The sequence below is a fragment of the Scyliorhinus canicula genome, chromosome 1 (assembly GCF_902713615.1).
Source record: "Scyliorhinus canicula chromosome 1, sScyCan1.1, whole genome shotgun sequence".
Classification (NCBI taxonomy): Eukaryota; Metazoa; Chordata; class Chondrichthyes; order Carcharhiniformes; family Scyliorhinidae; genus Scyliorhinus; species Scyliorhinus canicula.
The window spans coordinates 65,175,152-65,202,651 of record NC_052146.1 but is presented as its reverse complement, the minus strand read 5'-3'; the positions used below and the strand labels follow the sequence as shown (position 1 = coordinate 65,202,651).

General features: G+C 44.7%; 1 protein-coding gene across 2 annotated transcripts in view; it reads right to left on the bottom strand.

Annotated features, from left to right (window-relative positions):
- Positions 1-27,500, bottom strand: part of msi1b (musashi RNA binding protein 1b) — a 195,606-nt gene that overhangs the window by 115,372 nt on the left and 52,734 nt on the right. For both annotated transcript variants that reach the window (XM_038791971.1, XM_038791964.1), the window contains exon 6: positions 18,975-19,067. In XM_038791971.1, the coding sequence (XP_038647899.1) occupies positions 18,975-19,067 (93 nt within the window). The remainder of the gene's footprint in view (positions 1-18,974; positions 19,068-27,500) is intronic.

The following is a 27,500-nucleotide window of genomic DNA, read 5'->3' as shown; positions in this document are numbered from 1 at the left end:
CATCACACTGTATATCAAGGGAAGTGTGTGAAGCTATGAAAACAACAATCATCTTGTGCTTGGTAAACACTATTACACAAGCAGCAGAGTTGAAGGTGTTGAGCTGTCTGAGTGACAGTATCCCAGAAACCTTACCATGCAGGAGGCCATCCTGCTCATCAGGTCCGAAGCGCATCCCACCCAGGCCCACTCCCTGTCCTATCCACATAACCCCAGTTAACGTGCACATCTTTAGACCGTGGGATGAAACCGGAGCACCCGGTGGAAACCCACGCAGACAAGGGGAGAACGTGCAAACTTCACAGTCACCCACGGTCGGAATTAAACCCAGGTCCGTGGCGCTGCGAGGCAGCAGTGATAACCACTGCGCCGCCGTGCTGCCCCAGTAAGACAGCAAGAATATTCATGATAGGAGAGAGGTATAAATTAGGTGACTATCAGCCAGTTAATCTAATATCATTTTCAGATAAACCCTCAGAGCCGAGCCCATTAATCGAGGTAAAGTTAGGAAGCATTTAGAAATGCACGGGCTAGTCTACTGCAGATTTGTTAAAGGAGAGAGGTGCTTTCATAAAAGTTTTTTTTAAAGGAATGAACAATTGAATAAAGGGAATGCAGTAAATGTAGCATGTGGATTTCCAAAAGCATGGAATAACTTGTCAAAGGAGTTTGTTTTTAAAAATCAGAATTTCAAACTTATGGAGCAAGAGGAACTAAAGCAGCCACAGAGAGAAAGTTAGCGGACAGCAGTGGGGGAGTAAAAAGGATGTTGCTCAAAGAGTAAGTGGGTACATACAGATGATCCTTTAAATACCCAAAGGGAGAAAATTTACAGGGAAATGGAGAAAGAGGAAGAGGGGTGCACTAATTGGATAACTCTTGTAAAGAGCCAGCACAAATAGTGCATTGAACGGCCTCCTTCTGTGTATTAAGGTTCTATGATACGGAAGAGGTACCGAGAACAGCTGCGGAATTATTCCTCAGTATCAATCAAAAAAAAGTGTATGTGAGGAGAAGGGGGATTTAATAAACAGCACCTGTTCCATACAGCACAGTCAAATCTTGTTAGTCAATAACAGTTGACTTAGAGAACTAACTATGGGAACAGGTGTGGAGATCAACTTTAAGCCACATAGCAACATTGCTTAAGGACACTGTTGAGGTGAAAGCAATAATATTTACGTTCAGTCAAACACCCAGAAGCAATTGACCCTGGGGCCCCTTCTAAAATTAGAACCAAAAACAATCACAACCCAACAAACCAAACTAATGGCAGCGAGGAGGGAAGGCAGAGTGGGGCAAAGAGAATTTGTAAAGCTAGTCATAGCATTCCTCAACTTTGAGAATGGTGGAAGACAGAGAGAGAGAGAGAGAGAGAAAGGCACAGCTCCTGCCTGTCCTCCCAGTTGCAAGGTTTGCCAGTGTGGTCATTTCAGGAAGCGAAGAATCAAAGATCAGCTGTGATGCCCTCCATTGTTGAATGCCTGACATGTTACTCATCTACAACAATTCAGATGGAGGCCAAATGTCAGGCTCAGTTTCACTGCAAAAGAGCAGCTGCAATTTCTGCGTGTTGGGCAATTTCTTTTCTGCACCCACATTTACATCAAGACAGATACAAAGGATGGCTTTATCCTGCAGTGTATCAAATACCTCAATCTTGGACCACCGTGAAAAAAGATGGTTGCCCAAGAAGAGAAACAACCACATCGCCCAAAACACTGAGGGATCTATTGCTAGAGTGATGAAAGTAGGAACTTTAGTTATTTTGTATTATATGTATTTGGTGCAGTAAGGGTTAAAAGTCTGGGTTAGTGTGAGAGTGCTGCAGTCATGGTGCAGTAAGGGTTAAAAGCTTGGGTTAGTGTGTGAGTGCTGCAGTCATGGTGCAGTAAGGGTTAAAAGCTTGGGTTAGTGTGAGAGTGCTGCAGTCATGGTGCAGTAAGGGTTAAAAGCTTGGGTTAGTGTGAGAGTGCTGCAGTCATGGTGCAGTAAGGGTTAAAAGCTTGGGTTAGTGTGAGAGTGCTGCAGTCATGGTGCAGTAAGGGTTAAAAGCTTGGGTTAGTGTGAGAGTGCTGCAGTCATGGTGCAGTAAGGGTTAAAAGCTTGGGTTAGTGTGAGAGTGCTGTAGTCATGGTGCAGTAAGGGTTAAAAGCTTGGGTTAGTGTGTGAGTGCTGCAGTCACATTTTATAAAGTTTGAAAGACAGCTAGGCGTTTTGGAGCCAGAGGTGCAATTAAAAGCATCATAAAAGTTTGGGCTAATGGACTTTTATTTAGATTAAGAGGGATCCCTGAGGAGTAGATTAATTAGATACATTGTGTTTAGCTTAGTGAGATGATGTCGTTAATGGGAGGAGCCATGGGCTGAAGCGGTCAGGTTCAGGGTTTGGCTAGAAGGTGAGCGGAGGTTAAGGTGAGCAGAGGTATATCTGAAGAAATTCAGCCAGAGATTCTGCATTGTTGTGACAGGGTGTCAGGTCTCTGTCTTTCAAGCGGTTTCAAAAGATCTCTCTTTCTCAAAGTGGGCTATTGAAGACATATGCGCACAGCAAGTACTCCTGAATGCTAAAAGTGCATTGGGTCCCGAGATGGTTTTGTTTTTTGAGTGGAAATAAAGATAGCAGTTAAGGGTTTTTGTATCACTGTAATGATTAGCATTGTTTATGGGGTAATTGCAAATTATTTTCTTGTGTGGCGTTAAAGATATTTTAATACTGTGTTATTAATAAAGTTTGTTCTAATATACCATACCCTTATTTTGCATGAAATTCTGCTGGCAAACTGCTAATAAGCATCTCGGCTGTTAGTTGAGTCGCTGGAGTCACGGAGGCTGCGTTTGTCATTTTCTCCACCGCGTAATCCCGAGAAGCCTCCGATTCAGACAATGAAAATCTGCTTTCAGGCTGTTTCCGCCTGGGTTTTCTAGGCATTTCACCCTTGGAGGCACCTTATACCATTGAACCAGGGGTTGTTAAACAAAAAAAAAAAATCCTGAAACTAAGCGAAAAGGACTAAAAGAACAGTACCCTAGTGGGAGGCATCTTGTGCATGTCTTCTCCTCACATAATGCAAACAAAAGTCCCCTTCCACTACCCAAGTCCCCCACGGCAGCACAGTGGTTAGCACTGTTGCTTCACAGCACCAGGGTCCCAGGTTCAATTCCCGGCTTGGGTCACTGTCTGTGCGGAGTCTGCACGTTCTCCCCGTGTATGTGTGGGTTTCCTCCGGGTGCTCCGGTTTCCTCCCACAAGTCCCGAAAGATGTGGTTAAGTAATTTGGACATTCTGAATTCTCCCTCCGTGTACCCGAAGAGGCACCGGAATGTAGAGACTAGGGGCTTTTCACAGTAACTTTATTGCGGTGTTAATGTAAGCCTACTTGTGACCATAAAGATTATTATTATTATTATGGTGGGACAAGTATTTCATTCAAGCCTTAATGGTAGGGCCCAGGGTGCGGCAATTTTAATCAATAAAAGAGTTCCGTTTTCTGCGGACCGCAATGGTAGACATGTTATTATTTGTGGGTCTTTGGTGGGCACCTCAGTGGTCCTGGTTAATGTCTACGTGCCAAACTGGGACAATACGGGTTTTATTAACAAGTTGCTAGCCTCCATCCCTGATGTAGATTCACATCGGCTTATTTTGGGGGTGACTTATTTGTGGTCTGGACCTCAGGATGGACCAGTCCAGGCCCAAATCTCTGACTCCATCGGGAGTGGCCACGGCACTGTTGGCTTTCATGGAACAGATGGAGAGGGGGTGGGGCAGATCCACAACGTATTTTTCACCCAGGTGAGAAAAATGTTTTCCTTTTTTCCCAGGTCAACCCCGTAATGACTTTTGTTTTGATGGATAGGTTGCTCCTCCCTTTGGTGGAGATGGCAGGTTAGTCGGCGACCATGATTTCAGACCATGCCCCACATTTTATTGATTTGGCACTAGTCAGGTCCCTCCCAGCATCCGACATTGAGATTGGATATGGCATTATTAGTGAAGAAGAACTCATGTCCACCGCCATTGGGGAATTTACAAAACTTAATAAAAGTGAGTCTATACTGTGAGAAGCCCTTAAGGTGGTTATCGGGGTAGGGGGGATAATTTCCTACAAAGTGTAGATGGAAAGGATAGTGAAGGCGGAGCGGCAGAGGCTGGTGGACTCCATCCTTGAGGTGAACCATCAGCACTCACTCAAGTAGTAAAAATTTGAATAATCATCGTACAAGGCAGTGGGCCAGCTATGACGTTGAGGGGTGTACTTTATGAAGACAGGGAGAAGGTCAGTTGCCTTTTAGCTCACTGTTGGAGACGGCACGCGGCTTCCTAAGAGATTGGGTAGATACAGGACTCGAGCGGCAGTCTTGTTTCTGCCCCGCCTCAGATGAACGCCTCTTTTGAAACATCTCATCAGGGTATAGATAGATCGGAGCCATTGGTGGAGAGTTCGACCTTGACAAAATTTTTGGATGGGTTATCCATCCCACTGGCGGAGGGAAGAGTTGGAATCCCTGCTGTGCCCACAGGAAATTGAGATGCATTGGGTTAATGCAGACAGGTAAAGCCCTGGCCCTGATGGCTTCCCCATTGAGTTTTTGAACAATTTGACCCTTTAATTTTAGACGTGTTCAACAACTCCTTGGGAGTAATTTAACTAAATGGGAACAAAGTCCATAGTGACTTTAGCTGCGCTCGTATTTGATAAGGGACCTCAAAGAAACATGCGGCCGATGCTGCACATAGCCCTGTTTTGTACACTGAGGAGCTCTGCACTACCAATTAAAAATGGTGTCCCGATCTCCGAAGCCTCCAAAATGATATACCCTCAAGCCCCAGTGCATTGTGGGAAAGTCCCCCATCACCCAACACCTACGCAGGTCAACCCAGCAGTGAAACCTGGGCATCTTGGTAGTGCCAGATTAGCATTCAGGTGGCACTGCCAGGGTGCCCAGGTGGCACTGCCAGGGTGCCCAGGTGGCACCAACCATGCCTGGGTACCTCCCTGCCCAAAGTACATGCACCCAAGAGCCTCCAATCCCATGGGAGACCCCCACAAGTGCCGTTCCATCTGGTCCCCATTTCTGGAGACTAGTACTGAATGTCACTTGCCTGAGATCTCCGAGGCGAAGGAGATCGATTCCACGTCTTGGGTAACTCGGGAATTTTTTTTTTTTTAAAGAGCTATACTTATGTCGATTTGCAGTCGTGTCTGCTGGTAGCCATTTTCGTTTTTTTAAATATAAATTTAGAGTACCCAATTGATTTATCCCAATTAAGGGGTAATTTTGCGTGGCCGATCCACCTACACCGCACATCTTTGGAATGTGGGGGCAAAACCCACGCAAACACGGGGAGAACGTGCAAACTCCATACGGACAGTGACCCAGAGCCGGGATCCAACCTGGGACCTTGGCACCATGATACAGCAATGCAAACCACTACGCCACCATGCTGCCTCTCTGGTAGCCATTTTCAAGGCATCAGACTCGCTGGTGCTGCAGACAGGGGTGAAGGTGGATGGTCTCGCCTTTGCCTCATTAGTAGCCCGGAGAGGAGTTCTGCTTGGGTGGAGGTCTCCTATTCCACTCAGTGCCTTGGTTTGGTTGGGTGACCTCATGTCATTCTTATATTTCGAGACGGTCAAATACATCATTCGGGGTCGATAGAAGGGCTCACCTAACATGGTAGCCATTCATTTCCTTTTTTTTTAAAGAGCTAGTCACCATCCGTTGTTAAAGGGTTTGGTTTAGTTTAATGTTGGGGTGTTAAGTTAATTTGTGCTTTTGTTTGTTTGCTTTGCACTTTGTCATTGTAACTTGAACTGTTCTGTATTATTTTGTTTATAATGAAAATTTGCAATAAACATTTTTTCCCCCAAAAGTAATGCTGGAAACAATATGATGACAGAATAGCCAGTTTTCTGGGGTTAAGTAAAAAGGCTTGCATCTACACAGCACACTTCATAACCTCAAAATCTCCCAACGCATGTTGCAGTGAATAAAGAACTTTAAAAAATTTTTTTTAATAAAGAGTACCCAATTCATTTTTTCCAATTAAGGGGCAATTTCGCGTGGCCATTTCACCTACCCTGCACATCTTTGGGTTGCGGGGGCGAAACCCACGCAAACACGGGGAGAATGTGCAAACTCCACGCGGACAGTGACCCAGAGCCGGATCGAACCTGGGACCTTGGCGCCGTGAGGCAGCAATGTTAACCACTGCGCCACCGTGCTGCCCTTCAATGAAGAACTTTAGAAATGTAGGAAACGTTACGCAAAGTATTGAACAATACTGCACTAATAACACCAACTTCATCCCTCTCCCACATGTTGCAAATAGCTTTACATAGCTTTGGCTCCCAAAGATGGGCAAATGCACCACAGGGTAAATGCACCACATGGTACACAACTGGGCTATGCTGCAAAATACCAGCTGATCTGTGCTGATATACCTGATCTCAGCTGGTGTGGGTCACTGCAGCTGGTGTTTGAACAAGGCGAAACAAAAAGAATCCGGCATCCAGTAACTCCTGCTAGACATTGGGTGATGAAACAATCTGTCTCAGCACTGCATCCTACAGTCAAACATTAGACAGCAATCATACCAGAGTCACACATCATCAAGATTGGCCACTCCTGACTAATATTTATCGTTCAAACACCATCACTGAAAACAGATTAACTGGTCATCATCAAATTGCTGTTTGTGGAGGTTCGCTGTGTGGAAATTGACTGCCACAGTATCTATTTATGAACATATAAATTAGGAGCACAAATAGGCCATTCAGCCCCTTGAGTCTGCTGGCATTCAATAAGATCATGGCTGATCTAATTTTAACCTCAACGTCACATTCCTGCCTATCCCGAACCTTTCACCCCCTTGCTTATCATGGATCTATCTACTTCGGATTTGACAGACATTCAAGGACACTGCCTCAATCAGGTTTTGAGGAAGAGAATTTCAAAGTGTCTCAATTCTCAGAGATAGATTTTCGCTCCTCTCGAGTCTTAAATGGCCAACTCCTTATTTTTAAACAGTGGGCTTTTGTGCTAGATTCTCTAACATCACATCCACATCTACCCAGTCAAGATCCCTCAGGATCTTGTATGTTTCAGTCAAGTCACCGTTTACTCTTCAAAATTCTAGTGGATACAAGCCTAGGACTGTCCAGCCTTTCCTCACAAGAAAACCCACCCATTCGAGGTACTGATCTAGTAAAGCTTCTCGGAACTGCTTCCAATGCATTTACATCTTTCCTGTATAAACCTCCCTACTCTTGTATTTAATTCCCCTCGCAAAAAACAATAACATTGTATTAGCTTTGCTAATTACTTGGTGCACCTGTATACTAACCTTTTGCAATCAATTCACCAGGATCCCCAGATCTCTCTGCATTTCAAAATTCTGCAATATCTCACCGTTTAGATAAATTAGCTTCTTTTGTATTTGTCCTGCCAAAATGGACCTCACATTTTCCCACATTATACTCACATTCTCGAGACCTTTGCCCAATTCATCTAACTTATCTATATTGTTTTGCAGCTTCCTTATGTCCTGTTCACAAATGATTTTCATATCTTCAAGTCATCATGAAATATAGCAACCATATCTTCAGCCCCTTCATCCAAATCATTTATATAAATTGTAAACAGTTGAGGTCCCAACACTGATCCCTGTGGCACACCACTCGTTACAACCTGTCAACCAGAAAACGACCCATTTATCCCTACTCTTGGTTCGTGTTAGCTAGCCAATCTTCTATCCATACCAATATATTACCACTACACCAAGAGCGCTTATTTTCCACAATGAACTTTGATGAGACACCTTATCAAATACCTTCTGAAAGTCCAAGTACAGTACATTCACCTGATCCCCTCTATCCGCAGCAGCTGTTACCTTTTCAAAGAATTCCAATAAATTGATTAAACATGATTTCCCTCTCCCATGTTGGCTCTGCCTGATTACCTTAAATTTGTCTAAGTGCCCTGTTATAAGAACTTCAGTAATAGCTTTGAACATTTTCCCTATGACAGATGTTAAGCTAACTGATCTACAGTTTCCTGCTTTCTGTCACCCTCCCTTTTTGAATAAAGGAATTACAATGTAATGGAATTATTCCCCAGATCGAGTGAATTTTGTTAAGTTTAAACCAACCCATCAACTATCTCACCAGTCACTAATTTTAAGACCCTTGGGTGAAGTTCATCAGGACCCGGGGACTTGGCAACCTGAATCTCCAACAGTTTGCTCAGTACCACTTCCCTAGTGATTGTAATTTTCTTGACTTCCTCCTGCCCTTCCTTCCATTTCCTGATTTGAAGCAATTTCCAATTTTAACTCTCAAGCCTCATTTTTTATTAGACCAATGTTCACTTTGATAAATTTTCTTTATATCTATGGAAACTCTTACTATCTGTCTGTAGATTTCTACCAGCTTTTGTACTCTAATTTTTCCCTCCTTACTAATTCTTTGCTGTTTTTTATATTCTGTCCAATCTTCTGACCTGCCACCCAACTTTGTGCACTTGGATGCTTTTTCTTTAAGTTTGATACTTAACTTTATCAGTTTACCGCAGGTGGTGGATCCTTGCCTTGGAATTTCTCTCTCATTGGAATTGATCTATCCTGTGTATTCTGAAATAATTCCTTTAAATGTCACTGCATCACTACTGATCACCCTGTAAGCTAATTTTCCATTCCTTTTGCAAACTCTGCTTTCATGCCTTTTATTTCAGTTTAAACTAGTCTTAAACCCACTCTTCTCTCCCTCAAACTGAATGCAAAATTCAACCATATTATGATCATTGCTACTGATGAGCGTCTTCACTCAGAGGTCATTAATTAATCACACCTCATTGCACAATATCAGGAGTAGTAAAGCCTGTTTGGCTCCAGAACATGCTGATCGAAGAAATTATCCCTAAAACATTCTATAAATTTGGCATCTACGCTATTTCTGCTAATCTGATTATCCCAGTCTATATGTAGATCAAAATCCCCCAGGATAATCGGCGTACCTGTCTGACATGTTCCCACTATTTCTTCTTTGATATCCTGACTTATCTGCGATTACTGTCGGGGAGCCTGTACACCACTCCCACAAGTGACTTCTTGCATTTAGCATTCCTCATCTCTACCCAAAATGCTTTGATATCCTGGTGTGCTGAATTTAGGTCATCCCTCTCTATTGTGGAATGTCATCTTTAATTAATGGAACCACCCCTCCACCTTTTTCTGACTTCCTATTCTTCCTAAAATCACATACCTTTCAATATTCAGGTCCCAATATATGCCATCCTGTAGCTCTGTCTATGTCATGGCTATTGGATCATACTTATCAATCCCTATGTGCACTCAGTTAATCTGCTTTGTTTCAAATGCTATGTACATTCACATACAGAGTCTAAGTTTTGTCTTTTTATTATTTTTGTAACCTCTAGCCTTATCTATTTATTTACTCTCAAGACTTGCACTCTGTCTCTTCCTGTCACAGTCTGTTTATCATTTCCCACATTAATACCTTTCTCTCTAACCTTGTCCCGATTCTTTGATATAACACATCTGCCCTCATTTGATCCCTTGCCCCCACTATTTAGTTTAAAATCCTCTCTACGTCCCTAGTTATGAGGTTCACAAGAACACTGCTCCCAGCATGGTTCAAATGGTTATAACAGTGGCCACACTGCAAAAGTACTTCATCAGCAGTACGGCACTTTTGAATGTCCTGGGGTCAAGAAAGACACCATAAAAATCCACTTGTTTTTTCTCCCTGCCTGGCCGGTGTGAATGAATAGTTTCAGGAGAGACAGGGAGTAAACTGAACACTTGTTAATATTCAGTGAGTGAGTATTCAACCAGTATATACCAGAGTGCTTTGTTGAGGATTGCAACATGAAAGTAGTTAATAAACCAAGATCAGTGATGTCTTTTGCCACCAAAGTTGGCAACCTTGCTGCCAATGAGCATTTTGAAAGCAATCCTAAACTCCATTGTACTCAGCCAGTGAGACTTGACCAATCCCTGAACCACTGTTTTCTATTCTGTCACGGGGTGTGGGCATCGCAGGCTTGGCCACCCCTAATTGCCCTCGAGAGGGCGGTGGTGAACTGCCTTCTTGAACCACTATCGTCCATATGGTGTAGGTACACCCACCGTACTGTTAGGATAGGGAGTTCCAGGATTTTGACCCCGTGACAGCGGTATGACATTGGACAAATAAAGAGGAAACGCATTTTTTTTTAATAAAGAAAAACTTAAAGTAAAATTTGACAAACTTATTTCAAATCAAATACTCTTATTAATACTGTGTTTTTTTAAACATTATTTTTCAATTCAATATTGCATTTTTACCATCAGAGGGCAGAAGGACTTTACTGCTTCTGTCTACACTACATTCTTGCCATGACAATCGACTTCCACTATGAACTCCACCCATTCTCCAAACTAATAGCCACGGGGCTAACCAACGCAATAGTCCCAGGCCAGCTAACCCTATGATATCAGTGCAACAGATGTTGCAATATGATTCTATAGCTGTCTCATTTTCATGCATACTACATAATTTTTTAAAAATCAATGTGAATAATAAAGATATTAATATTTAGCATGGATGGTGCATGAAATCAGAATAAAATTAAGCCTTTATTACATTGATTGATCCGGTTAATGATATACTCCAGATGGTGCAAATCTATAGTTACAGACCTAATGACAGGCAGAGACATTTGTGACAAAGTCCGTCATGACCTCCAGAGAATGCACCCTTGCTACCGATTTAACAGCTCAAATGCGCTCAAAAGTTGAGGTAGTTAACATTTTGTGCTTCTCACTCCAGGTGCTCCTTTTACATTTCCCAAATTCCTGATGTGGAAAATTATGAATCCAAGTTATGAAACTTTGCTTTGATGGATGGAGTTGCTGAAAATCTCCCAAAGCAGCATATTAGCCACCAACACATGGGCACAGATCCCAACCGGTGCGGATAGCACCACTGGGTTCTGGCATCGTCTTCAACACATCCAATGCCAGAGTCACCTTTAATGGATATCAGTCAGGTGGGAAATGCATTCCACAACATTCGAACAAAGGGCAACTTTGGCATAGGGATAAATAACTCCTTCAAACTGGAACAAGCACTGAAAACTAATCCAATGTTCTAAGGTTTCTCAATAGGCTCACGGGTCCCTCGATGGATGAAATCCAGTGTTGTGAAGACCACACTCCCCAATGCATCCCCTGCCAATACAAAACCTTCACTCAACAGCATCAAGGTGTGGAGCATTCATGTTTATTCTGGTTGTATAACATGTCTGAATTGTCGGGTTACCAGCATTATCGGTGGCCTATCCCCACATGTTCCGTCAGGTTGGACAGACAAGAATCATTTGACATTCCTTCGATTAATCGGTAAACACGTGCAGACCAGGAAACTCTCACATTTGATTGTATTTGTAGCTATCTTGGCAGGGGTAGAGATGGCTATAATTGGACAATGACACCTGCGTCAGAGAGAGCAAGTCTGAAATTGGTCTTTCTGCATTGTCGCGCGTCCTGAAGGCCACCTTGGAGAACGCTTACCCGGAGATCAGAGGCTGAATGCCCATGACTGCTGAAGTGTTCCCCGACTGGAAGGGAACATTCCTGCCTGGCGATTGTCGCGCGATGCCCGTTAATTCGTTGTCGCAGCGTCTGCACGATCTCGCCAATGTACCACGCTTCGGGACATTCTTTCCTGCAGCGTATGAGGTAGACAACGTTACGCCAGGTACGCAGTACATACTCGTGCGACTCGGCCAACAAAAGGTGGCCTTCAGAATTGCCGAGCAGAAACTTATAGCCAAGTTCCGCACACATGAGTGGTGCCTCAACCGGGACCTGGGATTCATGTTGCACTACATTCACCCCCCACCATCTGGTCTGGGCTTGCAAAATCCTACCAACTGTTCTGGCTTGAGAAAATTCACACCTCTTTAACCTAGGGTTACCCCTATCTCTGGATCTGTAAAGACTTGATTACCTGCAAATGCTCGCATTCTAAGCATTGTCTGACATCTTTGAATTTGTCTATATATATATATGTTTCTGGAACATACCTCTTCATTCACCTAAGGAGGAAGCAGTGCTCCGAAAGCTAGTGTTTGAAACAAACCTGTTGGACTTTAACCTGGTGTTGTAAGACTTCTTACTGTGCTCACCCCAGTCCAACGCTGGCATCTCCACATCATGGCAATCAATTTATTTGGGGACCAATATCTAAATTGCAATTCTTTAATATGACACGAGCTCAAACGGCAGAATTATTGAATATAAAATATATGGTAGCGTTGACCATCAGGTCCAGGGTTGGAGCTCAGCCCTGGTGCTCTCCAAAAATAGTCCAGGTTGTACTACATATATGTAATCACACACACACACACACGTTCTTTATGGAGGATTCCACAGTCGAACTATTCAGTGAAAGTTGATGAATACAATGTGATGGGGAGGAGAAATTTATATCGACTAACAGAAATGCTCATTAAGAATTCAATTAAGTGAAGCCCAGCGTACTAAAATTTCAATCTCATCTTCCTATACTGCATACAGCATGTGCTCACTCTCATTCCCCCCTCCCCCATCCTAAGCTCCCTGGCTTTTCAGACACCTGATTCAAACAGTGCCGATTGTGTGTGTTTCAGGTTGCTGCACAATGTTCCCTGTGTTGGCTTTCTTTCCTCTCCTGTCTCCTCTCCACTCAGTGATCCAGTCTCAGAGTCGGTTTAGGGGGTGGGAAGAATGGACGTTACTCAACAGCAGCATTCTGCATATGAAAACTTTGGCCTGCTCAGCCTTCCCTCCCCCACCCGTGAGATCCAAGCACAGGGGGGTTTTGAATGAGACGGTCACAAGAGGCTCTTGTGTGTGGGGAGAGTGAGCAACTGACGTGCAACGATACCACAAACACCAGACTGCCAGACTTGGATGTAACATCAGCTCCACTTGAACCCCAGTGAGAGCCTTTAATTAAAATCTCAAAAACTTTCTTTCAATATAAACCGTCATTTAAAAATATCTGGGCCTTTTCCATCAGGCTGTGAAGCGGGGGAGCATAAAAAAAATTAAAGAGGCCATCGGAGTACATCAAATTTGCAGCACATAAGCAGGCCCTTCGGCCCAACTGTGACCTCTGCTGGCATTTGCGTTCTACACAAGCTATACATTTTACCCAGAGTGGTGGCAAAGTTTCTCCCGAACTAACAGCAGTTAAGAAAGCAATCTTACAATGCAGCAAATTCCTGTCCTCATTACTTCAAGCCCAGTGGCTCGGATGTTGATGAGCAGGAGGTCAAAGCAACAATGACAATTTTGTAAAGTTCTCCATACACAAAGAAAAGCATTCAAGGTGACCCACATCCCAAGGGTGGTGGTGGGTGTGTGTGGGGGGGGCGCGGAAAGAGAGAAGAGAACGAGAGAAGACGACTTTGGAAAAGACCATTTACGGTGCATTTGTTTTTTTTAAAAGCATTGCTTCCTTTCCTATCAATGAGTTTTCATTTTTAAAATTCTGTTGCTTTCAATTGGGTGGTGACTCAGCTGTTTTGCCCACCCAAAGCAGGAAGAAGCCTCATTAATAGAAGAAGGAAGAATGAGTCTAAACATCTGAAAAGGAAAACGTTTGTGTTCAAAAATACCGCAAATAGACAAACCACAAAACTCGCTGGAATTTAAAATGAAGATTTAAATGATAAATAGGCACCTGGCAAACAGAAAAATAATGATAACCTAGCAATACATCTATAAGTAAAACCCATTGAAGGAGCAATGAGCAGAGCCTGGATTGTGTTTTTCTTTAATATATATATAGGGCGGCATGTGGTGCAGTGGTTAGCACTGGGACTACGGTGCTGAGGACCCGGGTTCAAATCCCAGCCCTGGGTCACTGTCCGTGTGGAGTTTGCACATTCTTCCCATGTCTGCGTGGGTTTCACCCCCACAACCCAAAGATGTGCAGGTTAGGTGGATTGGCCACACTAAATTGCCCCTCAATTGGGAAAAAAAATAATTGGGTACTCTAATTTTTAAAAAAATATATAAACTGTTTTCCTGTGGAGAAACCAAAAACAAACGTAGATGTGGAAAGTTGAGTATTCCACCGGGCAAGAGAAGCAGCAGGGAATAAATTAAGCAGCGGCTGCACAGTGACATGGGCACTCGGGAGAGAGATGGGGATATAGGCACTCTAATACTTTACTGGAGATGAACAAAGGAACTAACATTGATATAGGGCCCAACATGCTAAATCGCATGAAAACCAATTACTTTTCAAGTACACTCACTATTGTAATGCTTCCCCCCCAATCCCTGCTTCCACCACCCCCTCTAACGGCCCCAACCAAACCACACTAAATCCCAACAACCCCCACCACCAAACTCCTAATAGGTGACTGTGTCTCTTCACATGGAACTAAACTACTTTATGCTCCCATTGTTTTTGTTCAGCAGCTGGCAGGAACTCAATTTGAAACAAACATTGTACATCTGAAGAGCTTTCTCCCCATCTCTGCATTCTTGCTCATTGATTTCCTCCTGCACCCCTCTCCCCATTCCCACCCCATGTATCTTTTACTTACTCTAGCAGGCATCATTATTTCCACCATTTTTCTTTTTGTTTCCTCACAGAAGAGTCACTCACAGCTGTCACAGTCTCCATTTTAAGCATTAAGCAACATTCGCCCAGTTGGACATGAAGACTGAAGCCAGTATCTTCTCAGCCCCCGACACAAACTCCACGCCGCTCCCAAGCTGCAATTCACATGTCGAAATAGACTCGCCTCAATCTCAGAATCCTGACCCCCATGTGTTCTGCTTACCACAACATTCCTCTCCTTTATGACCTGCTTTGGTTCCCAGTTTCTTCTGTGCCTCCAATGTAATATTCTCTTCTTTGTGTTTATATAACAATCATGCCTTCTCTCCTATCAATGGCTATGCAAACTCTTACAGAACTCAGGATTTCTCACTCCATTCTCTTACGCATTTTTAAAAATTTAAAGTACCCAATTCTATTTTTTCTCCCAATCAAGGGGCAATTTAGCATAGTCAATACACCTACCCTACACATCTTTGGGTTGTGGGGGTGAGACCCACGCAGACATGGGGAGAATGTGCAAACTCCACACAAACAGTGACCTTGGGCCTGGATCGAACCCGGGACCTTGGTGCCGTGAGACAGCAGTACTAACCACTCTGCACCACCGTGCCGCCCTATGTTCTCTTACTTATCAACCCCTCACTTCACTAACCATTCACTGTTGTCTTCTGTTAAATGTATATTAATTACATTTAATTGCATGCAGGTGGTGGGTGTCAACTGGGGATTCATCTCTGACCCTATAAATAGACAATGAACGAAGACTCTGGTTGTTAGCTTTGAAGGTGCGTAGCTGTAATGTGTAATTCTGTAAACAAATACTTTGAAAAATGTGTAAACATTGGCTCCAGTTCTATCTTTCACAACTGGTTTTCTGGTGTACAACAAATTAATTTGACCATGATCAATAAATCTCTCCCTTAACCTCTCAACTTACCTCTCCAAGATCGTCCTTATGGTCTACTGCTTTGATCAAATGTCTGGCATACCTCCGAATATCCCCTACTTTGGCTTAGCATCCATTTTGTAGGATTGTACCTACGTATTTTGAGGTCCTGAATTCTGTGTGTCTACAATATTCATACAGTTCAAAGTACTCCCACTAAGTGCAGCTGATGACAGGAGGAGCACATACAACATCACCTGCTCCCTTCCCAATATCCCTGCTCAACACAACAGGTTGCCAGATGTTCATCTATAAATTTATAGTCGAACGCATTTCCATCCCGCTTTCCAAACCACAATCTACAATTTAGGCAAAAGTCAGCTTGAGAGAGATCTACTGTAGCTAAGCCCCTCACAGATTGAACTCACAAAGGCTGAACTCAAGGGCTAAAAAGAGAAGTCCAAGAAACATAAAACTTTGTTGTTTTTTTTTTAATCCTCCTGATCCTGTCTAATCACAACACAGTATTGAGTACAACACCTACACCTCTAAAATAAGAGAAGTGCAAAAAGAACTTGTGCTTTTTTCAATGTTTTAAAAGAACTGCAGTAATTTGTTCCCCCAATATTCCTGTCCAGTTAATAGAAATGCCGTGGCACTGCCCCTTCTCTCTGGTACTTTGCCAGACTGTGCCCCGTTGCTACCCATCTCATCATTGACCAGCTTCTCGCTAGGTCACCATCGGCCAAAGTGTAGAAATGGTCAGAATCAACTGGGAACTATATCTCAAGGTTAAAACTGAAAATTAGGATTTAAACATTCTAAATTCCATCTGGGAGTCAAAAGAATGGTCAACCTCTGCACCCTTCAGAATGGATGTTGAAAAACAGAGAACGGAAAAACCATTTTCTGTCAATTGCTACATCTATTGAAATTGTAAACACACGCGTAAAGAACACACTTACGATTTTTCTACAAACTGCGGGAATCTTCCCCTTAGCTCTCATTCAAACCGCAGTTTGATTATCTCTCAGCTTTTCTTGTTCGTTGTGAGAAGTGAAAACAATTTTTTTTTTTGGAAACAAGAATTTAAAAACACTCCTGAAAAGACTAGAATGAGAATAAGGAAAGCAGCAAACAACATTGAGTGAAATTCTAACCAAAACTAAAGCTAAAATGTCACTAGAGTCTGTGAACAAAAATTACTAGACTAAAACTAAGACTAAAGTTTCTTCCAGAGAGTATGGAGACTAAAACTTGAGGCTCACAAACTATGGACTAAAACGTAAATGATTACTAGGACTAAGACATTACTGTCCTTCACTATCTCACCTAAATGGTCATTCGACCAGAGGCAGCTTTGCCAAGCTGCCTCTGGCTCCGGTTGCTGTGGAAACCATCCGGAATGTTAGGGGAGGGAAGGGGAGTGGATTCCACAGCAGCCGAAACAGGAACAACAACTGCACAGGAGCCGCTGGTTATTATACCCCCTCCCCTCCTGGATGGAGTGAATTGGCCATTTGGTCAAGGCAGCTGGGCTGAAACCTACCCTATCCTTGGAAAATATTCACACCCACACTTGCTGCCTGTGGGACGGAAAGGGGGTGGGGGCTGCCAGTTAGCAACAACACTGGGTGACTTCCCTCTCCCTGGCAGAGACCGAGGCCAACTGTACCATCTTTATTACTGGTTAAATCCCTCCTGATCTGCATGGCTTTGCTGCAGGCTGCAAAATCTCACTGAGCCCCGCAGCCCACAGGGGGACTGGAGAAGGCCAAGCGGCCCGTTATCATTGGTTATGACTGCCTTCGCTCCCCTGGCGGCCGAAGTTCAGTACAGGCGGCAAGTGCAGGCCTGTACAAGTGAGACAGGCCATCCTGCTAATAGGTGGCTCATCGCCGATGTGCTGACAGCAACTGTCTGCCCATTAATACCAATGGCAGGGCGCTAATTTCAATCCACCCAGTAAATTGCAAGGCCCAACTCGAACGGAAAAGAAAACAGGGCCACGTTTCCTGATCAGGGAATGGACCCAAGTCCTGTTCAGCCTTCCGGCCTGGGGGATCATCTCAAGCACCTACTGAATTATCCAGTGTTTGAAACACCTTCCCTAGGAGAGGCGAGGATGAGTACAGGAGGGCACCCTGAATTACTCCAAGGCCACTGTGATTTATTACATCACAGCACAGATCACACAGGAGGAGGATGCAGTTCCATCTCATTAGCTCACCCACCCCAGGCTTTCTGAGCTGCGCCCAGCAAATTGGCGAGATCCTCAACCCTACTTTCAAATAATTTTTGCTGCACTCAACCTAGACAAGCTCCTCCAGCCATGTGCTCCCATCTGCACATGCTCCAAACATTACCTCGCACTCTGTTCTCTGTACCACCCTCAACCCTCAGTTGCAGCTTTTCCTTCCAGCCTGTTCGAAGGCACCTTTATTTGCACTTGAGAGGTGGTCACAGAGCTGAGGGGGATAGCTGACTAAACTTGGGCTATAAAGATTGGGGAAATGAGAAGGGTTCAGCCAAACACGAATTTAGATACAACATTATTCAACAGAAGAAATTGGATTTTCAAGTGGTATGTGTTCCATTTATTGGCCCAGTGCAATTGACTTGAGCATTAAGTTTCTTTTTATAAACCTCCTTCGAATAAATGTCAGTCCAGCTCTACAGCAGGGTCTCGGAAGAAAGGGAGCCCTAAGACTTTAATCTGACAAAAGGATTTACAATTTCTTTTGTTAGTTCTCGGAGCGACACAAAAGAGCCCAGCAATTCATTGTTAAATCTCATGATACCCACATTCCCATTGGCCAACAGGCAAGTGTTCACAGCTCCTAATTTGTATCCTAAAGCTGTCCGAGGCGTCATGGAAACCGAAGAGATTAGTAAACCGTAGGGTAGCTGACCAATCGGGACTGGATGGCAGCTGAGAGGTGGACAGTCATCTCAGACATATGAAGGTTAAGTCTGAGTGGCAGCAATTCTACTCATGCCCATTGCTTTCCCATTCCCCTGGAGAGAGCGCAGGAGAGTTTGCCTATTCTCCTGTCACTTCTGACCGGCTTGCGTGCCAGCGCTGAATTGAGCCCCGAACAAAAGAACCTGCCTGTGACTGCTCCTCTCGTCCTGTCACCATGGTGACCGTGGCACCAACAGGGAAGGTTGGGCGGCTGGGATGGGGGGGGGCTAGGTGGGTGTAGGGGGAGGGGGAAGTGGCGGCAGCAGCGGCTCTGAATGCAGCTGCTCAATACACAACACTAAAACGACAAGCACCAAGACCCTTTCTTCTCACCTTATTCTGGGGGTGGGGAGGAGGGGGGCCCACTGCACAGAAACTTCATGCTTAACCTGGAAAAATCTGCAGCAAGAGAAAACGGCATGACCCAGATTCGAGGACGGACGTGAACAGCAAATAATGAATGCAAGACGCAGCAAGGCTCGCGTTTCACTCACCTTTCCAAACTGGTCGAAATACTGCTTGACATCCTCCACTGTGGTATTTACAGATAATCCGCCCACAAAGATCTTCTTTGTTCTGGTCACCATCTATTGGAAAGTAAATGGATTCGGGTTAAAGTGGCCATGCTTCTCTCCTACCAGTCTTGAAAATGCTTGAAATCAGCCCCGAGCACCCAACACAGAAAAGACACACTAATGTTACAAGACCGCAAACACACAGTTCTCTTGCCAGCAGCCGTGCTGGCATAGCCAACAAGGAGAGAAAGAATTTGCATATGTATCTTTATATTGCAGCCAATTAAGTAGCTTTGAAATGTGGTCACTGTTATAATGTGAGAACCTCGACAGCCAATTTACACATAGCAAGGTCGTACAAACAGCAATGAGCTCATCTATTTTAGTGGCGATGCTGGTTGAGGGATATAAATATTGGCTTTTTGTGGCACCTGAAAGGGCGAATGAGGCCTCAATTTAAAAATCTCAGCACAAAGACGGCGCGTTTGACCGCGCAAGAGGGGGGGTTATACACAACTTATCAAATCCCCGCCAATCCCCACAATATATTGCACCCCCACCCCCGCTAACTGAACAATACGTGTCAGAACACCCTACAGTGCCTCAATGGCCCCACAACAGTGATGGAGAAACAGGAGAACAAAAATAAGCACAGGTTCCTGTCATCAGTGATCATTCCTGGAGGGTGCTCGTGTGGGCGCTGGGCGAGGTCCTTGGCAGTGAGGACCCCACTGGCCAAATAGCTGTTTAACACATCAAGGTTGGCCACTTGTGCACAGTACTCAAGGTTAACCAGTACCTAGACTCCCCAATGAAGGAACCCCACTTATGGCAGAGACCAGTTGAGAAGATTTTCTTTTTGAAACAATTAAGGCAGCAGCAGCCCAGCTGCAGAGATCCCTCTGCGACTCCACAGTGGAAAAACACAGGTGAGTCCCACTATGGCCTCTCCCTTCCCCCGACGTTTTTTGTAACCTTTCATCAGTTATTACACAAGAGAAACTAGGATTGGGGAACCGAACTCTGGCACATTTCCTTTCAATTTAAAATAAATAAAATACAAAGCAGCATGATACCAGAGAATGCATCAAAAATTAACACAATCATCAATTAGCACATGAAAACTGTTCTCTTGCTGTGCAGAGATGAATCAGTAGTAGACACTTTTCACTGAAAAGCTATTTAAATGGAAATTTATCATTTAGGAGGGCAAGTGCTGAGCCCTCTTTCTAACACACGGCCACACCAAAGGCTTTTGCACATTTTGCTCCATTTTACTTCAGATTTCAGGAGAGCCATGTCCAGAGACCAACCTCGTGCACTCACAAAGCATCACAGCCCCTTCCCCCTCCATGGGGCAGAGCTGCGGGGGAGGGTGTGGGCACGCAAGTTAACAGTTCAACTATGATTTATTGCTTACCCACATTCTGAATTAAACACCCTAAAAGCAGATGGCTCCCAAATTCCAAGGGGGGGGGGGACCTGTGGGTGGTGTTGGGTGATGTGTTTCTCGAGAATGGAGACCACAGCACCGAGTGCAATGAGCGCACTCGCTAGACTGCCTGCCTGGAAAACAACATGACAATGTGCCAAGGCAAGCTCCTCCTCTGCAATCAAACACCTCCCCCAGAGGGAGATTCTCTGCGGCTCCAATACCCATTGCTCCTCATTTGCTTTGCGATGCCACACTCTGCACTGGGGTTTGCCCTTGGCACTGGAGCTGAACAGCAGCTTTACAGAAATTAATGAGGCACAGGAAGTTCACAGGTTCGATCCCAAGTTCATCCAGAGTCAGCTGATCTCCGTGCACACTTGGTTTCAGCACCTTAGGGTTAAGGAAGGGAGAAATTGGTCAGATAGTCTTTCTCTCTTCTTCTCCTCCCTCCCCTCCCCCGGTCTGGCGACTCCTGCTGTCGGTAAAACTTGGGCGTAGAAGCTTTATCTCCCACCTAAAAGCCTGACGACATTCTCAGATAAAAGCCTACACATGGATAACCGGACCTCAGGCCAAGTATTGTTGGAGAGCTGCCACCTACTCGTGTTTCATCTCAACAAAGAGTTAATGAGAGTCCAATTTCTTTAGGTCCATTTTCCGGCTTACAGCAGGCACTGCACACAGTCAGTGGGCCTCAGGCCTCATCATCTTAAATAAATTATTTTCAGACCGCATGCCTCATCGACAACGGCTTGAGGGCAAGTTCCTGGGGCAGGGGGGCACGGTGGAGGCGGTATATTGTGGTGGCTGGGGAATGGGTGAAGTATTTCAGTCCCATCTGACTCCACATGAATTTTGTTGCATCATGTCTCAGTAGCAGCACTGTCTCCTCTTAAATCAGACAATTGTGGGTTCACGTCCCCAGCACAACACAAACTCTGGGCACACACTTCATTGCAGTGCTGTCTTTTGATTGAGACATTAAACCAAGTCCTGACTGTCCACTCAGGTGAACTTAAATATCCAAATGCACTAATTTGAAGGAGGATACAGTGGTTCTCCCTGGTGGCCAATAATATTCCTTAGCACATAAAAACAGATAATCTGGTTGTTACGTTGAGATTTACGTAAGAATAGCTACCGGGTGATGGCAGGGGGAATGGAGAAGGGGATCAGCGATTTATGGGGCGATTCTGTTAGAAGAGAAGGCACCACTGGAGGGGATTAAGGCAAAGTGGGAGAAAGAGTTGGGAGAGAGCATGGAGGAGGGGTTGTGGTGTGAGGTACTCCGTAGGATAAAAGCCTCAACTTTGTGTGCGAGGTGAGGGCTGATACAGCTGAAGGTGGTGTGTAGGGCGCACCTCACAAAGACGAGGATGAGCCGATTCTTTGAGTGGGTAGAGGATGTTTGTGAACGTTGTGGGGGAGCCCGCAAACCCCCTTCATATGTTTAGGTCCTATCCAAATCTGGAGGGGTATTGGAGGGAGGTTTCAGGGTAATTTCGAAGGTTGTACATGTGAGGCTTGAGCCGGGTCCTTTGGAGGCCACATTCGGGGTATTAGATCGGCTGAGATTGGAAGTGGGTGCAGAGGCAGATGTTTTAGTCTTCGCCTCGTTGATCGCTTGAAGGCGGATCCTGTTGGGGTGGAAGTCAGTTTCTCCACCCTGTGCCCTGGAGTGGCGGAGGGGGATCTGTTGGAGTTTTTAAACACTCGAGAAGGTGAAGTTTGTGTTGAGGGGAAAGATGGAAGGGTTCTACAATTGATGAGCTTTGTTCATTATGCACTTTCAAGAATTGGATGACAAGGAACATTTGGGGGGGGGGGGGGGGGGGGGGGTGTTTGGACTGTGTATGTTGTTGGTGACTATGTATGGATTCCTGAGTCGTTTTCTTTGATGTTTGTGTTTAAAATGTTGAGGGTTGTTTGGGGGTTGGCAGGAGGGAGGAATTGTTGGCCAGGGGATTGACTGACATTGCATTTGTTACCATTGATTGTTTGTTGGTGGGTGTAAATTTGGATGAAAATGTGAAAAAAAAGAGAAGAATAAAAATGTTTTTAAAAAAAAGAATAGCTACCGGGTCTGTGCCCAGTGAAATTTGGACGTAGTGTCCGGAGAGGATTTCCTGTTCGAAACCGACACCCCACAGCCCCAGGGTCAGAGAACAGGCGCAAACATTTCTGTTCACTGCAGAAGCAGCCGGTTTTGGATTCCCATTTTTATCCAGATATCAAACAGTAGCCACTGCTTTCAACTATACCACTTCAATACAAGGCAGCCCTATCTATCACAAGGTGTACATCAAAAAATGCAGAAGGAAAAACAGGCTTTGAGCTGAAAAATTCAAACTCTTCTTGTATGTGTAACTATACAGAGTGGCGTTCTTGATGCAAGGGAGCATGACCCCGAGAAGGATAGAACAAAAATAGAAGATGGAAAGTTTCTTTTAAAATAAAGACTGCCCTGTGGTGCAATGGGAACCTATTTAATTCCCCTTTCAGGCCCGGATGAACGTGCCTGAGCAGGAGCATGCTGTCAAAGAAAGGATAGCGCTTGCTATTCTGGGACTGCGCGCGGTGTTTATTAATGACACGTCCTGTGGTAGTGTTCAGTCTCAACAGTAAAAGGCCACTGCTCATGTAGATCTAGTGCGTCTGTGAGGGAAACACACTGACCTCTCGGATGGGACGACACACATCAGGCACCCCCATATATGGCCCAAGTTGCCATTATCCAGGTGTTCCCCAAAATATCGCAACAAGCTGTCTACCCTCTCAGCTGAATGTAAAAACCACAACATATGGTTTTCAAGAAAAGTAAAGGAGTTTTGTGCAAGCCAATATTTATCCCTCAACTGACATCTATCATTATCCATAAAATCCCTACAATGATGAAGCAGGCCATTCAGCCCCTCGAGTCTGCACTGAACCTCCGAAAGAGCACTCTAATGGGGCCCACTCAGCGCCCATTGATCATGGCCAATCCACCTAACCTGCACATCTTTGGACTATGGGAGGAAACCACAGGGGGAACCCACACAAACACGGGGAGAAAGTGCAAACTTCGCACAGATACCAAGGCACGACTAGAACCCAGGCCCCCAGTGCTGTGATGCAGCAATGCTAACTACTGTGCCGTCGTGCCCCCCCTAATCTGTCAACATCACATGGCTGTCTGTGGGATCTTGCTGTGCACAACCGCACTGCCATGATTCCTGCCGTACAAGTGATTTCTTGGTTGCAAAATACTTTTGAAATATCCTGAGGTCGTGAATGCCTCTACATAAATGCAAATTTCTCACCCCTTACTGCATAGAAGATGTTAATGTTGTATCACTGCAGGAGGAACTGCTAACATTCCCAGGGCTATGGTATAAACACAGATGCAGAGTCAACAGTCTTGCTCAGTAATTTTGATTACAGGAATATTTAAACAGGACTTAACCTCTGGTGATTATGAGGTGGGTGGTTATGGTGATAGGACACCTGAACAGGAAGATGGAGGTTAAATAATCCCACTGCAATTTCTGTATATCAGGAGAGCTGTCCTCAAGTCTTGACCTACATTTTTTTCCCAAACTGACCCCCACCAGAAACAAATTAACCATCATTCATCTTGCTTGCTGTTCCTGGGAACTCGGTGCATGAAAATTGACTAATGAATTTGCCTGCAAAACAGCAGCAAAGACCATCAAACAAATTATCTGGCAGTGATAGGCGACCTGGGGATGCAAAAACCCACTGCTGTCTGCAAACTCAGGATGTCCTGAAGGATCCAGGGGATAGGCCATAAATGGCAACTAAGATAGAAGTTAAAAAAATCAAAGGGCTCGCTGACCTTGGCACGTGATAGAGCTATTAGTTTCATCAGCTTTGTACCAACCTTTACACCTCAGTTCTGGTATGAAGCCAATTGCTGAGCAGTGAAAAATTAGTGTTCTTTGAGTGGTTCATATGAACCAAGAGAAATCATCTCCTGCCTTCCTCAGGGAAGGATTGATAATGATTCACAGAAGTTATTTTCTTGCTATTTCACACCAATCATTTCCCTTCTGTTACTATCCACTCCTTGCTTGATGCAGATACGGAGGATCCTTGATTCTTCATATATGCATCAAGCTCAATAGTCAGGACAGCAGGGTGTATGACTGTGGATAGCATCCAACCCTATTCACAACTGTCCAATAAGAAACGTTACGAAGTTCACTTAGTCACATGCCCGCACCAGCTGAGCTTCTGCCCCAAAACAATTATTTCAATTTTCCTTCATTCTTCCAAGACTCAGGCAGTCCAATGCTAGCCTCAGCTTCAACCCCCAAATTCCACACTATGTAAACTCCAACTCATCCAAACATTTGGCCTCTATCTTCACCAACTCACACTCCCAGACCCATTTAACTCCCTGCCACCAAACACACTGAAATTATAACATTTACTCTCCTTACAAAAGACACAGCACTCACTCAACTCTTGCTTTTACAAATTCCACTAGGCCATTACTTTCAACTCTGAGCCGCGGTGAATCCTCCTCTTCATTCTAATGGCACAGCAGTCAGGCATTCAGCACAGTGCTCTGACTTTCAACCAAAACCCCAATTGTTCTTCTTTCATAGATAGCAAAATATCCTTCTGGTTTGTCAAACATAAGAAACTAACGGAGAGGAAACTTTCAGCGGGTCCATTGAGTCCCTAACACTTCCATCACTGCAGTGTCCATTGCTCCTTGGTGAAGCAAAAATTCCTGTTAAGGCACCATATGTAGCTACTGTTGGTCTCTAAGCAAGTGGGGTTCAGGATGATGACAAATGGCATCTACGTCCTTGGGAAGGAAAATTCAATCAGGAATCCATCGCAATCCAGCAAGAAAGTATCTTTCAAGGGCACCAGGTGAGGGCAGGTTTAGACTCTGCCGTGATGACCATCCATCCCTCTCTCCATTTCCCCAATAACCACCCAATGGTTCCCAATCCAAGAACCTCAGCTGGGCAAACTATCCTAGCAGCAATACCCATCTAGGCAAAGATGCAGGCACTTGAAGTATCAGGAAACTACCTGTAAGGCATCAGCACCTTCAGGTGAAAATTAGTGAATAAAGAAAACTAGGTTTACTTGCCCTTCATCCACTCAACAGTAAATGACACCAGTATCATGTAAGGTCCTGTAGCTTGTTGTGAGATCCCAAGATTAGACTGCAGTGTGAAGTTGAATTCTAGAACTGAAGAGCAGGAACTTGATACAAAAAGGATACAGCCACAAACTAGATTTCACTCCCAGGTTTCAAAATTTTATGCTAATAAGTCTATTTGATGTGTTGAGAGATGCCTAGGAAGTGCATGTGGCAGACAGGTTGGCGCCTGTGGTCTCCGTATAGTCTGCTGAAAGAGAGACATCCTTTGCTTTCAAGCCATAAGCATGAAGGAAGATTCATAGGAGGATGCAGGCAGATAGAGCCGAAACAGGAGTCAACCAGACGGTAACAACCATCTTTCAAGAGTGAAATAAAAGCCTTCAAAACTGGAAGCAAGATAAACCAGACCGCCAAAAATCCCCTTCCTACTGCAAGAACAAGCAGCTAACAGCTCACCCCAAAATATGACAATGAAAAGGAGCAATTACACTTAAAAGTGCAGTGCGACACAGGCCTGTAAATTAAGCTGCATGGAATCCAACATTCTTTTACTTGTATCAAAGGGGAGAAGTATCATTCAGCTCACGAAAAGCTTAACAGGAATACAAGCACTGAAGGCACAAGATTTATTTTCCAAGGATCGTTTGAGACCTGGCAGTTCACAAAGTCTTTTCAGCTATTTTGCTACCCCCCAGACAACCTCCTCTCTCCCCCCCACCCCCCAAACCCCATATCCCAGTCCCAGACCCCCCCCAGACCTAGTTCACGGAGAAAACATACCCTCTGAACCCCAGCTAACACCAAGGCTCAGAACAACAATTTTCTCCCTACCTGGGCTTTTACTTTCTATTTTGGCAGCCGCCACTGTAAGTGACTACATTTAGCGGTGTTCTGTGGGCGTAATTCAGAGTATAACAGAGTATAACTCCCTTCCCTTAGTGTGCAGAGCATTCAAGCGGTTACAGCAGGAGGATATAGGGGCCTTGGAGCATCACTGAGGAAGAGTGCAGCCCAAATCATGATCAGTTTCAGCCACAAACCCGAGTGCCCCAAAACACTGACTGTCTATATCTATATCAAACATATTCATCGAACACACGGCGTCCTTCAACTTGGACAGTATGAGCAGGACACAAAATCTGGGCTGGAGTGCAGTAGGATCGTAGAACGATACAGGTCAGAAGGCTGCCATTCGGCCCATTCTGCTTTTTATGGCTTTCTGGGCCGAATGGCCTCCTTCTGCACTGTAAATTCTATGTAAATACAGGAGCAGGAGGTAATAGGGAAGGCAAATGTGATGCCGCTGTTTAATTCAAGGGAGATTTGGTCCCCTCATTTAGAAAAATAGTGGCAGCACGGTAGCATTGTGGTTAGCACAATCGCTTCACAGCTCCAGGGTCCCAGGTTCGATTCCGGCTTGGGTTACTGTCTGTGCGGAGTCTGCACATCCTCCCCGTGTGTGCGTGGGTTTCCTCCGGGTGCTCCGGTTTCCTCCCACAGTCCAAAGATGTGCGGGTTAGGTGGATTGGCCATGATAAATTGCCCTTAGTGTCCAAAATTACCCTTAGTGTTGGGTGGGGTTACTGAGTTATGGGGATAGGGTGGAGGTGTTGACCTTGGGTAGGGGGTAGGGTGCTCTTTCCAAGAGCCGGTGCAGACTTGATGGGCCGAATGGCCTCCTTCTGCACTGTAAATTCTATGTAAATCTATGTAAATTAAGGAGTTATCTGTTTAGAACATAGAACATAGAACACTACAGCGCAGTACGGGCCCTTCGGCCCTCGATGTTGCGCCGACCCGTGAAACCATCTGAAGCCTATCTGACCTACACTATTCCATTTTCATCCATATGTCTATCCAGTGACCACTTAAATGCCCTTAAAGTTGGCGAGTCTACTACTGTTGCAGGCAGGGCGTTCCACACCCCTACTACTCTCTGAGT